This window comes from Oenanthe melanoleuca, chromosome 3 (genome assembly GCF_029582105.1).
Source record: "Oenanthe melanoleuca isolate GR-GAL-2019-014 chromosome 3, OMel1.0, whole genome shotgun sequence".
Taxonomy (NCBI): Eukaryota; Metazoa; Chordata; class Aves; order Passeriformes; family Muscicapidae; genus Oenanthe; species Oenanthe melanoleuca.
The window spans coordinates 103554902-103569260 of NC_079336.1; the positions used below are offsets into that span (position 1 = coordinate 103554902).

The window sequence follows — 14359 nt, forward strand, 5'->3', positions numbered from 1 at the left end:
GACTGGGTCCAGAACCCAGACAAAAATACTGCCATTTATAATGCTGTGTGTTAAGGACAGAAACTTCAGAACAGAACCTTTCTGCCATGTTGTCTTGCTTCTTACAGGAATGCAGTAACATAGTCCTCAACATGAAAAGTCCATTTTTACATTAAGAAAATTACAGTTCTTTAAAGTATTCCAGGAATTAATGAAAATTACTGTGCCATCAGAAGTACCAATGCTGTTTTTCTTAGCAGAGCTATAAAACCCAAGGCATTTTACATGATTTAAGACAAATGCAAAGCAAACTAATCACTCCAGTACTTTTAAACATAGATCATATATAACTTAAGTTTCTAAGACCTTCTTTACAAAACCCACAGTATTTTGGTTGTTTGCTTTGTTTGCTAAAAAAGTATGTGATGGCACAACTTACTGTTATTTTTGGATACTATCAAAATACAAAAAGAACAAAAAGCCAACTTGCTGTTAATTGGAAATAATACATTTAATTTTTGGATGGAAGGAATGATTGAAAACATACATGGCTCTTCATCTCTTGTCTGATCTTTCTCCGTTTTTAAATAAATCAAACCCTCTTGTGATTTCCACTTGTAATACTAGAGTTTTAAAGGCCTGGCTTACATTCAACATGAGCTCTGCTGGCTGCCAACTTGGAGACAAATTACTTTATAACAGACCTCTGTTAAGTTGCTAGAAAAATTATTTGTCTCACTTTCAACAGTCCCACTTTTTAATGTGTTATTTTACTTCACTGCCTTCACTTTTGCTGCTTACATGACATCTAGTAAATGTGAAAAGTAAAATCATATTTTAAAGTTGAGAGGTTTGGATTTCTACATCCTATTTTCATGTTTCAAAGAATGAGATGGTCAAAACTATAATTTGTTTTGTTTACAACAAGGGATATGGATTGCAGGGAATTCTAGATTCTTACCAGATTTCCAAGATATGCTTCTGCTGGAGACACAGAAAGCATGTCAGATTTTGCTCTCATTGATCTGGAATCATGGAGAGTAGATGATGTGATTTGAATTACTAATTAGTAATTAAAACTTTATTTTATTTTTTTTTAAGGAAAAAGAAAAAAATGCTTAAGAGCTATTAATTTATAAACAAAAAATCCCATCTAAGATGCACGCTCCAGCTCTTCCCAACTAAGATGCCCCCTCAGCACTCGGTAACTTGAGAACAAAACCATCAACAAAACCATCTGATTACATAAAATGGTCATACATTAAGAATTTACAGGATACCCAGTACATGTTACAACAAAATAATTATTCCAACCAATAACTGAAATCACTGGGAAGTCTGCCTTCATCTTTCCATGCATTTTGTCTTGCTATGACATCCAAGTAGAGGCCAGGCTTCCTAGCAGGATAAAGTAGCCAGCATACATCCATGAAAACGTAACATAATTTACAGCATCTAATTTTAATAAGAAGTCCTCACAATTTGTGACTTTTAGATTTTATAACCGGATTTTTCAAATGACTCCTCCAGCAAAGTTCATGTCAAGGATAGAGGCACTGCAGGAGTAGAGAGGTTCTGGTGAGGAGTTTTTCCCACTGAGTCACTCAGCACATCTGGGCAATCTGCAGGAGCAGAGATCCACTGATTCCACATCCATTTCCAGTTCTAGAAGAGCTGAGCCGGACAGAAAAGCACTGATAACACAGATGGAACTCGGCAGGGTGAAGGGATTCAAGGGACAGTGCAGTTTGTTGTTGCCTTTTATTTCCCAACAAATTTGTTTTCTATACAAATTACTAAACAAAGTTATGGGAGACTCTCTGTGGAGCCAGTATTAAAGTAACGCTGAAAATATTCCAATGTTTATGGAGAGTAATTTCATTTAAAATACTCAAGGTCTGCAAGTATTCCACAGGCACATCATTGCAAAGCACTCTTGTAAAATTCATTTCCACCTGTCTTTATATATTATGTTCCTTAATACCTTTGGCTGTTTTGGTCATTCTGCAGCCTCCTATGTGCTAATCCAACTCTTATCTTCTTCACATACTGAGATAAATTTACTTGATATAAACACTGGCTTTGATTATCTACAGTTTTAACCTCTGGTTTAATGGAAGTCTTTGTTTAAATTAGTAGAACATCATAGAAATTGAAAATTATGTATTTGAAATGGAAAATTACCTTCCAGCTCCTTGTTTCCAAAGTTTTCAGCCTTTCTTGTAACACCATGTTGTATTTCCATTAGAGCTGATACAGCAAACCTTTAAACAACATCCTAACAACACAACCCAAACCTTCATCACCAACACTAACATGGGCAAATAACATGGTTTCTAAAATTATATCATCTAGATCTTTGATTTTTTTCTTTCCCCCTCCTCTACTTATTTTTTTTTTTGCAAGACTTAGTGTAAGTATCATATTCATAGAAATGTAATAACAATAGCAACAAGTTTATTTTGATGTAATTTCATTTAAGCGTAAAAGAAAAAGCCACAGCTAGTACCCAAAATTCTTTTGGGCCAATTTAAACTATTTATTTCCAAAGTATGTTAATGAAACACTTCTAAATGGCAATAGTTCCATTAATTAGTTCTATTACCTTCAATTATTTAAAGGAGAAACTAATAAAACATTTATGCAATCTTTTAAAAATCTACAAAAAACTTGTATACAAAATTTCTTCCATTTGTAGTTATATTATTACCTTCTTCATCAAGACACATATGTTTTACAGACTTATGTGGAATTAAAAAATTTAAAACGACTTAATCTCAGCAATAAACCTCAGTGGAACTGTTTTTCTTATTTATAAATAAACCCATAATTATGATTTTTGTAGCCATCTTCAGCACTTCTATTATTTTTAAGAGATGACATGATACAAAATAAACCACTCCAAAACCATAATTTCCTTACATATGTGCAAAACAGTATTTGTTTTTGCAGAAGAAAAGAGTGATTATTACTCTAAATGCTTCAAAATTCACCAGCATAGTTAAATGATATTTCAGAATATTTTTGGTGGACAGGAATTAGAGCAGGCTGCAGTAACTTTAAAAGATGTCTCCAGTTAAAAGGGCTGGGACTAAAGTAAAGTCTTGAGTAAAAAAAGAGTTATTTGAATTTCTGCTTTTTCCTTGCCTGAAACTCTTCAGTTTTATTTTTGACAGACTTTATTAGCATTGATAGGGCAGGATCTATGGTTTTCTTGGCAACCTCTCCTTTCTTTGCCACCTTGTTCTCCTGGCCCTTGTTTGCCTCCTTAAGATCTTGCTCCTTTTCTTCTCTTCGGCGAGCTTTCTCTTCCAGGATCTTTTCTACTGCTTTTGTCTTCTTGAAATTTGGGTCTGACGGATCCAAATTGAACAGGGGAGAAGTAAACATGGCTTGGAATCTTGTATCAGCAACATTTACCTGAAGGAAGAAAAGAAGCATTTATTTTAGGTAAGAGCAAAGCTTTTAATCCAAATAAAACATGAGCTGCTTCAGAAGTCACAGCTCATGAGATTCCTGGAACTGCTCCAGTCACAAAGTCAGGAAGTGCACAATTACCTGGAAGTCATCTTCTAGTAACTCTTTCTTTTTCATTAGAAGTTTCTTTTTCTTCTTGCTCAAATTATGTTGTTCTACAATCTTTTTGTAATTGAAATGTTTTCTGGTGTCATCCTCATCATCCATCATCAGTAGGGCCATTTCAGCCTGTTACAAAATAAGGAAGTCCATGAACACAATGAAATTTTTCTATTAAAACATTCAGCATCTCATTAATAAAGCCTGTATGAGTCTACATTTATTTAAGTAAGTTGAAATAGGGTTAGTATTATTTCATTCCTAAAAACATTATTGGTTTAACATTTTGAGTTGTGGTATTATAAAAATTGTTTTCCTTCTCATTAGATATAAAATAAATGCAAATATCCAATTTTCAAACACAGTAATAATCTCATCTGAAAATTATACACCACAGCTTAGAAATAACTAATGGATAACATTTAATACTGATATTCATATAGCCAAATAAAAACTAATATATCTGGATTTAAGCAATTTCTTTAGTTAACTTGTTTTGAGAAAGAATGAAAAGAAAACACAAAGTAGCAAATAATCTTCAAGGACAAAAATATACACGACAAGGTTTAAACTCACAAATGTTTCATACAATATTGATGTTAAAAAAAATAAAAACTTGGCACTGCCCATCACACAAACTTCTTCTTGGTAGTTTTTGTTCCAAAAGCTCTCACTATTAAAATTGTATAGTTTTATTCTACTGCCATCCTATGAAATTCTGCAATTCCACTCACAAACACATACAAGTACTTGTAGAATTCATGGAATGCAACATTTTACATCACTTTACCTTCTGTTTTTCAACTTCATCTTCATCTTCTGAGGTACTTTCTACTGATTCTGGCTTCTTCTTTAAACCTAGGTGCAAATACAGGGCATGAACACATTTATTCAAGCTTATGCATGAAGGCATAATTTACCTATAGCTAGAACTTTGAACTACATCTCATTTTCTTGCAGTCAGTATTTAAATGTCAGATGTGGCAAAAGGCTGCAAAGTTAAGAAAACACCAAGAAGACATAAAGCAATAAAAATCCACTGAATAGTTGTTCAGTTTAAGGAGGCAGCAACATTCAAATGGCATAAATAAGTCAAAACCATGGTTTTACTGTATTTTTCATAGAGCAGTAGAGAGAACTATCACAATAGTGCAAGCAAACCATGACATCACACCACTCCCAGGGTGTTTTCTGGTAGAAATTAAAATATGATTGACTCTGCTCAGACTGAATATTGTTCTGAAGAAGCTCCCCTACCCCCTAAGCATTCAGATACACAATGCTGATTAGACAGACATAATCAACAGTAACAGCATGAGACATTAGTCAAACCTAACTTCTAATGAAAAGAGACCTGTTTACAAACCCTACAAAATCAAACTATTCTCTTTGGAATGCCTGTAGATCTTGATCAAGAAAAAGCAGGAAAAGCAGAAGGTTTCCTGACCTGAACCACACACTCTGACCTATGAGCTTGGAATGACATTCCCAGGCAATTTACTGCAGTCCACTGGGGGTACTGTTAAGGAAGATATCTGGCTTCATTTTGTTAAGACAGGTTTGTACTCAGACTAGAATTACAGACATGCCAGACACATGTCAAGTTATATCACTAAGGATGCCCTGAAAGATGATGTAATCCTTGAGGAAGGTTTTTTCCTAGTTTCACTATTCCCTTGACTATTTCTACATGGATTCCAAAGTGGAAATGGATTTCCAGAAGAAATATACCACCACCACGAAAAAATAAACTATCCTGATGCACAGTGTCATCAGGTCAAAAACTAAACTATTGATTAGTAGTTCCAGAAAATGTGCAGGAAAATCAGATTCAGATATGATACTGTTACTAAACGATACAATTTAAGTTACTATGTAGAAGGGAGAAATAAATGCCTCCTGTAGGACTTCAACAACTATGGAATTTCTCTTTCAGAAGTGGCTAAACTACAGAAAAGGAGCATAGAGATACAATTAGAGACAATTATATGAGTAGTCAGATCAGTGGATTTATTTTCTTTCCACATATTTTCCAAAGGAAAGTCCTTCAAGTCACCTTCCCTCCTCTTTCCCTCTATGGGGAATCACAGAAGGGATCCTTATGCCTTCAGAGTTTGCCGTGGCTGCAGATGGGACTGAGCAAGGAGTTGGTACCAAACTGAGCTCTTCTCCATGAAAACAAATAAATTAGTAAAACCTTTATTTCTTACTTTGACGCTTGCAGCTAATAAAACCAGCTTGGGATCTAAAATCACCCTTGGGACTCAAAAATTTGTATCATACTGAAAATGGTTCTGCTTGCAAATTCAGAAATTTTCTGTATTTTTAACATACTCCTGCCACAGTCCCTCTTCCCACATACATTCTGCTAGCACCACCACACACACTTGCTGCACACTTACAGCACACTGATTGCAAACCCTCTGGTTTTTCCTAGCACTTCATCCCCACTGCCATCTTTTAATCAGATTTACCTCACCTACAGCAGAAGGTACTTCAGTGTGATGCAGAACTAACTTGTAGCTGCCACTAGCCAGTATAAAAAGTGTCCAGTTTCTGCTGTAATCCCCACTCAGGCTGCCATTTGACTCTTTCTCAGCTCGAGAATTTTGTTTGCAACACTAACTTTGTGCATCAACAACTTTCCAGCTGCCAGTAAAAGCTAATCATAACTTTGAGACTTCAGACACAGAAATTGACCCCAAATCAAAAACTCCTCTCACAAGACCTTAGTCAGAAACTTGAGTCACTCTCAAAAGCCTTACAAAGAGACACAGTAAATTAATCTTTTCATCTTCTTTATCTTCCAAGTACAGGTTCTACAACTGTACTCTGATTTTGTTGTTAAGCTCTTAGGTCCTTGCACTCATACTGCTCCCTTCTGGCTATAAGAAGCCACCAATTCCTACATACATCATATATTAGATAATGAAAAGGCATCTAATGGTTTGGAACTAATAGGAATTACAATAATGTGTGAAGAATTCCTCAAAGGTTCAACAGAAACTATGTTTAATAGTTTGATGTGATCAGTCATCTCCAAAAGCAGGACCTTGCTATCATGTTAATAAGCAATTACACTATTTAGCTATTAAACAGTTTAGGCTACAAGAGTAATTCTGACTTCTCTAAGACCCCACAGAAGCTGATGCAGTAACAGTGAAACTGGCCAAGCCAAACCTGTCTTGCAAGGCTTTTTAAATCAGTATAGGCATCAGTGTAAAATGAGAGTGATAATTTTCTTTTTCTTGACAATATGAAACTGTAGTCAAGCTTCTAGAATGCATCATCAAGGCTCATGTATCTGCAGCATCTGACATTTCAGCCTGTGGTACTACTAAAGAGTCACATGAAAACTGTACAAAGCAAGTACTACCATGAATCCCACACAGGCAGCTTTTGGGCACAGCAGCCACAAAGAATTTGTTCTAGCTTGCCTCTTCCAAGGTGAAGCACCCACAGTGTAAGAATCACTGCCTGCTTATGAGGAACAAAGACACACCTGAGGAACAGGTGCTTTAGTAGACTTCCCATATATGCCAGTTTTCCTTTCACAGCACTCAGAATTTTTATGCCCTTGGTCTAGCAGCTCCTTACACTCTTGCTTCCCTTCAATTGCTTCAGCTTGACAGAAGCCAAGCTACACAAGACCCACACATTTTACAGCCAAAAACTGAATCCAGCACTACTGCATCCTCAGTTTCTGCACTAATCCACATGAGTCTGCAAATGAACCCTGTCATATGCTTTTTCAGCATACTCTAACATAATCTGACAGTCAATTTAAGGGTGAAATTTCTATCTTCCAGGGGAATTGTGGAAGGCTTGTGAAAAATGATGGTCATTGAAGCTGCCTGTACCCTAAATACAAAGTTGGCAGAATTACAGCCAAGTTCAAAGATGACTGTAACCCATTTTCCCTCACTGGGTAAGTTGTGCTTAAAAGCAACCCCAACTGTACACAGAGGCTGTTCTGGGTAAACTTGGTGAAAGCCAAAGTTGTGCTGTGTCATTACCATTAAAATGTAAACTGGCCCTCAGTCAGCCACTGTACTGTCCCTTCAGAAGTTCTCCAGGGCTAACCACGTTCTGGTTTTCTCCTGAATCTCAGTAATTATCAGTAATCTTGAAGACAAAAGCTTCACTTTCTTAATCTTTATGTGTATTTAACTATCCTCAAAGACTCCACAAACATTAAAGTCTATTCTCCATGTTATGGACAAGGTTAAAAAAATGTGCAGATAAGTTCAATCTCTACTGAGCCCCTTTAGGACACACTAACACAGAAGAAAACACTCCTTTAGAGATTTCACAGAGAACACCACACGTCATATGAGACTATCTAGGTAATCTTGCTATTAAAGAAAAATTAAATAAGGAAGGAATGCTTACCTTTACATTGAGTTACTCAAACCTATAAACAAGCCATGCAGAAAGCAAGGAAGAAAACAGCACTGCATGATACTTTGGGCTGTGTTTTTTTCTAAAACATGGACAGGACTCACTCTACTGTTCTGTATTCCAGATTATTAAGCACAAAATCATGCAGATTTTGGGGTTTAATTATTTATTTTATCCTATGATAGGTTTTAACATTCAGGACAGAAGCCTGTGCTAGCAAGTATAAAATTAAAAGTAACTTACCATTTTTAAATGGAACTTGGATCTGCACTTTTATGCTCAAAAAACCCCCAACCAAACAGCAGACTGACAATAATACTAAATATGTTGCTATCTTCTTTATGTTTATTTCTTTCTTTTGTTTTTATGTCATTTTTCTTCTTCTAATATACAATAATATGAGCCACCCTTAGGATCCAAAAGTATGGAACACTGAAACTTACCTTTATTGATTTTACTCAGCAAAATCACTCAAAACAAATTTGCTGTTACCATGGCAAAAGCTAATTTAAACATCAGAATAGAAAATCTGTAATAAAGGTATCCTAAAAATCTAAACTGGGCAAGTTATTTTCTAAAATATTACATTTCACCATCGGGGTTTCTAAGCAGCCAAGAGTACTCCAGTAAAAATGTGTATCTGACTAAGAGAAAAGTGATTTCTCCTCAAAGACAACTTTGTTTATGATACAAAAATATTTCACATTTTTGTAATTGACCCCAAGGTTCAAAGGGACGAAAATATATATGGCTCTTCCTATATAAAAAGAAAAAGACTTCCACAGCAATGGAGTTCTTTTCTCTGGAAAACTTAGGGGAGCAGCTTGTTTTTAACAGCATCATCAGAACTGGATAACCAATGGTCTCTGGTGAAAGCCAAGAGGATATTCCCTACCATTCCATGTATTACAATATGCATAATTATTTTACAGGAACAGTAATTTTAGACAAATTACACCCACTTCACTTAATTCTGAACATTCTATCTCTGTGTTTAGTCCAGCCTGACTTTGTTTTGAAAACTCAGTATTTAACGAAAAGGTAGGAGCTGCCTGTCTTGACTGACCTGTTTTCTCAAATTCTTCAGCAAAATAGGGGTCATTGAGATCAACATCAGGTGGAAGTTCATCTTCACTGTCTTCTCTCTCAGCAGCAGCCTGTAACAAAGCACAAACATTATTATTTCAATCAACATGTAACTACTGTTTAAGTTTCACTGGAATGAGATGTTCTGTTAGTAGCTATGAAGATGAAAACTGAAATACTGTACATGGAACATCAAAAAGCCAAAGCACACTAAAAGTTGATAGCAAAGACAAATCAACAATTTCAACCCTCTTTTACACATTTTTATTAGGCATATCCCCAAACTGTCATGCATCAGACAACTATGCCAACAAATTACAGGATCAGCACTGTTATGTCCTTACTTTATGTTCCACAACAGCTGTGCTTGGGGACAAATTTGAATAAGAAAGTTCATTTTGTGCTGCAGATTTCAAAAATCTGGAGTTTAGATTTAAAATAACAGATTTTCTTACTGGTAGCAGTGTGTCATACACCTTGCTCCTTGACCTGATTTATCAAACTGCCCAAGAATGTTATGGCAAGACAAAGTTACTTTGCTACTAAACAGTGCTGCTTACTCCACTTTGAGCACTTATCAACTTAAAGAAGTTACTCATCAAGTGCCAGTTAAAACTAACTGACATGCACTGAGTAACTCAAGGTGTAGAGTTTACTCTTAGAAGTGTAATTCAGCAATGTGAATTACATTGTGAGAAACTTAAGACTTTAGAGAACTTAGATAATGCATGCCACATGCTTTTTTTTTTTTTTTTTCTCTCTTGCAATTTGAAATTTTAATAGTTCTTTGCAGCCATTAATTCTTTGCTATTACAGCTTTGGGAAACAAGTCTATATTTTAGCACCAAAACCTCCAAACCTACAATTATCACTGGTATAACAACTTTGAATTGATATGCACACAGTAGCAAAAAGACCACTTCTAAAACATTAAAAATGCAAATTAAAGCAAATTGTTATTACTAATTATTTATCTTTACAGCAGCACAAGTAGATAAAAGATGTTTTGTGTAAGCATATGTATGGTCAGCAGTATGCTGAATATCCTCTTGCTCTGTAGGTTTGATGAAGTACTCTCAGTACTTCCATGTGAGTGACCACTGCATATTCTAACCTTAAAATAGCACTGGCAGCTGCACAATTTATTTTGTTTATCTGAAACAAACATTAACAACAAATTAAGAAAACAAACAAACAACCAACTCGCCCTCAAATGGCCAATACAAACATTACCTTTCTCTTTTTCTTAAGAATTCTTTTTTCTTTCTTCTTCTCTAGATATTTTTGCCATGGAGTCAGGTTATCCTTTCCTTCCAACCTGTTTTTGACCATTTCTTCAGCAGTTTCTTTGAGGCCTAGGAAGAAAAAAAAAAAAACCATAGTAAATTAAAATGTGATGAATTTGAATTTTTTTTAATCAACTGTTCTCTCCTTTGTAAAAGAACAATCTAGCTTTTCTTCAACCAGTCTGTGGAAACAACATAAATATTGCTTAAAAACACATCTTTATAAAGATCACTTTACAGGATGTGTTTTTCCAAATAAAACACACTTTCAGCAAAAGCTGTACAAGAGTCAGAAGAAGAGTTTGCTATGTGGTATCTGATCCTCAGCACTGCTGCTGTTCCTCAGAAAGGTCTCTTCTCCAGATATTCAATTGTACAGTCCACAATGAGTAACAGACAGACAGACAGACAGAGAGCCTTTATGTTTAATGTACCACACTGTCATTAGTTAAGATTCTGAATTAGTAACCTTGCTGAAACGTTGCCTCTGTGACAATACTCTGACAATGCTGCAGGATCTCTGGTGACCACTATGTTTTTTCTTCTAGAAAAGTAAACCCCATGGAAGTGCAACATGTCTGGCTCTTAATAATTCTGGCCTAACAGGATCAGACAGTTAAGTCTGGATGTGTTAATTAGGTTTAATTATATTCCATACTTTAGCACAGACACCCATTGTTTCCATGCCCAGCACTTGCACCTGCATAGACAAGTGTGTCTTAACCTTTAAGCTTTTTGTAAAAAGAACAGAATGAAGTTTTCTATAAATATGCATCATTAGACTATTCAAAGATTTAATAACATTGCCCTGCAATGCACTGGAGCACAATTCAGTAGAAGAAACAGAATCCACTTCCCTGGCAGGTGGTAACAGCCTGGGAAATCAAGCATTTTTCTCCTAACTTGCTTCATTCATAACATACTTTTTTCAAACTTCTGCAACAAATCAGTCAGATATCCTACAAGTAACATTGCCCCCATACAAAGTGACTGAATAATCTTGGGAGTTTGTAGGAATCTTGTTTCTGCTTCACCCTCCAAGCCTGATATTTGTTGTCTCTTCCCTACTACTTCCAGTGGTCTCTCTTCAGCATTCTCTTCTGCCACCCCAGTCCAGCCCTGACCTGAACCACATCCTACTCTCTCACTCCTCATCCCAGTTTTATTGCTTAGAAATCACACTCAGACCTCCCCAGATGACCTAGACTAGGTCCCATTCTTTCTCCCAGACTTCTCAGTTGCCAGGTCCCCACTCCTCATCATTCCTCCCAGCTCTTCTCAGTATGGAGGAACTGAAAACAGTGATCATGATGGAAGAAAAGGAGCAGTTTTCATGGACAGTTCTAGCTGTCCCCAGAAGAGCACAACATTTTTTTTAAAAAACTGCAAACACTAATCCCTGGTTCTGTGCTCGCTGACACTTCAAAAATAATTCCAAAGCTGGGGAACTGGTTACAACTTGTTTGAAATACAAAGTGTGAACAAGATCTAAAATATTAAACCATAGAATCATAGGAGGAAAAGAGTAAAGCAAAAACAAGATAAAGTATCCTTCTACTACTCTGGAAAGGTGCCACAATGAACAGTAAGTGGCAAACTGTTACAGTCACAAAAACTGGGTACTTAACCATCAAAAAAATCAGAGCCACGATAAAGGGAGGACTTTGCATAGATTCACTAAAAACATGCCATTAAGAAACTCTTATACAACAAGAACAAATATTTAGTTATCTTCAAAGTCTGTGGAAGCAGAGTCATCAACTTCCTTGAAATTGAAGCACTATAACTTTGGATACTTCATAGTACTTTTAAGGAAAAAATTACTGGTCAGGTAACAACCTTGCAGATTTTCTTTGAAGATAGTAAATACAGAATTTAAAAAAATACATTTCACATCTCCAGCAAAAGAGAGACCCAAAATCTGAAAGGAAGTTACAATATTTCTGATTTATTTGCCTGGAAAATGGAATCATTTGATCCATCTGGCACTGAAGAACTTGGAGGAAAATCCAGCCCTTTCTTGTGGTATTTGGCAGTCTCATGAAAGGCATTAGAGTTTCTCCACAGATTAGAATGGCTTAGAAACTACTGTCCAGACCACTTCCTGAGAATAAGAGTGTATTTAAGTGGTCAAAAGGATTTTGATTGCAGAAGGGGAAAGGAATTGTCTACTTTAGGTAGAAATATTAGCTGGCCATAGAAAGCTCTAACTTATATACACCCTTATAGATATAATTTCTTTTTAGAATTAATGAATCACAATAGTTTTATTTAATCTTCACAAACAAGAGCAAGAAAAGAGAGGAAAAAGGTCATCTATATTAGCATGCAACATCATACTTCAGCTAAAGGATTAAATACTACAGCAAACCTAAATACTCTGCTGTTCATGCTGATGGGACAGAAAGGGATGGGTGCAGGCCAGAATTTTTACTTCTCCAAACACACAGTTTTGAGAACTTATGGAAGTTTAACAGTCTGCAACTGTCACTGTTATTAGAGGCTAGAAAGATACAATTCTGTTCTGAGGAAACCTAAACAAACAAGTTCATGCCTCACCAGAAAAATGAAACCTTGTTGCAGGCAGCTGATAGGAACAGCAAATAGAAATACTCTGATAACAGTATAATTTGTCACCCCCAAATATAAAATATGTTAAGCCAACCAAGCTTTCCTAAACCGTAAAATGCCTGTGAGAAGCCACCACACATAGCAGCTGTCAGGTGTGAGCCCACAGCCTTCTATTCTACCTCTGACCAAAACAAATTTGAAATTTTCCTTTAAGCCTAGCAAAATATTTACATCTCATTTGTCCCAAAGGAAAACTTTTTAAGTTCAAAAAAACCCCTCCAAAAACCTGCATAGACATATGTATGAATATCATCAAGAAACACAGTTGTGATCATCTCTCTTTCCACTTTCTAAAAGAAGCCTTGGAAGCTGGATAAGGATTCATAGTAATTGTTGCTTAAATCAGATATGATTAGGAAAACAGATGGATGCTTAAATATAACACTGATTTTGTGCCTAGAAGAAACAGACCAAAGAGAGTTGGAACTACATCTAATTTATTTTTGCTGGCACTGTGGTTTATTTAAAACTATTGTGATTCAAGAATAACTGAATCATGACAAAGTATGCTTTCTATAGCCATGTGTAAATAACTGTGCCAAAACTCAAAATTTTAAATTAATTCAAATATCTGCCTTTCAATTGAAAAACTTCCTAGATTTAACTGTTGTAATTCTTCCATGTATTAAACATTTGGGCAGGAAAAATTTTGCAATAAGTCAAGCACATTAAAGCAGAACTTGATAATAAAAATATTTCAACAGACATAAACTAGTTCTGAAAAAAATTAAGGAGTCTTCAGAGATTACAAAAACTATTTCTGAATGCCCAGAATGCTCCAACTGAACATAGATGGTTTTGAAATTTAAAAGAGCACATTTGTTCAAGAAAAAATAACATAACAACTAACGTTCCTCCCTCCCATAATGAAGCACAGCCTGAAGCATGTATAAATTGCCAGAGCTATAAACTACTGTTCAGCATGTGCTGCCTGTGCTCCACCATATATAAAAAACATATATAAAAGGGTATTCCCTTCAGGTGTGCAAGACCTCTTCTCTAACTGCTCCAAATCAGTACTGGCAGAATTTTTGACTCAAAAGCAAACTTAAGACACACATTTGCACTTTTACAACTTGTGTTTTGGACAAAACAATATTGTAGTGGTCAATAGCAACAAGTGGCACTGCTGACCTTGTGGAGATGAACAGCCTCTAACAAAGGCAAGTGAACACTTCTATGATTTCCAAAACCTTTGCTCTTCAATAACCCTCTCACTTTTTCAGAGTAAGAAATGAGGAAATGTTAGCATATACTCTAAAATCATAGTTGCTAAATTAACATCAAATACTATAAACCATCCATGTAAAATTCATTGTGCACAGAGTGCACATTGAACCTAAAATTATATGAACGAACCTGACCCTGTGCATGGACATCCAACTAAGTCAGACAAATTT

General features: G+C 35.7%; 1 protein-coding gene across 3 annotated transcripts in view; it reads right to left on the minus strand.

Moving 5' to 3' along the window:
* Positions 1–1059: 1059 nt before the first annotated feature.
* ESF1 (ESF1 nucleolar pre-rRNA processing protein homolog) overlaps positions 1060–14359 on the minus strand; it is a 30186-nt gene continuing 16886 nt past the window's right edge. For all 3 annotated transcript variants that reach the window (XM_056487331.1, XM_056487333.1, XM_056487334.1), the window contains exons 10-14: positions 10276–10397; positions 9023–9113; positions 4346–4413; positions 3538–3684; positions 1060–3399 (exon numbers count right to left, since the gene is read on the minus strand). In XM_056487331.1, the coding sequence (XP_056343306.1) occupies positions 3100–3399; positions 3538–3684; positions 4346–4413; positions 9023–9113; positions 10276–10397 (728 nt within the window). In that variant the 3' untranslated portion in view covers positions 1060–3099. The remainder of the gene's footprint in view (positions 3400–3537; positions 3685–4345; positions 4414–9022; positions 9114–10275; positions 10398–14359) is intronic.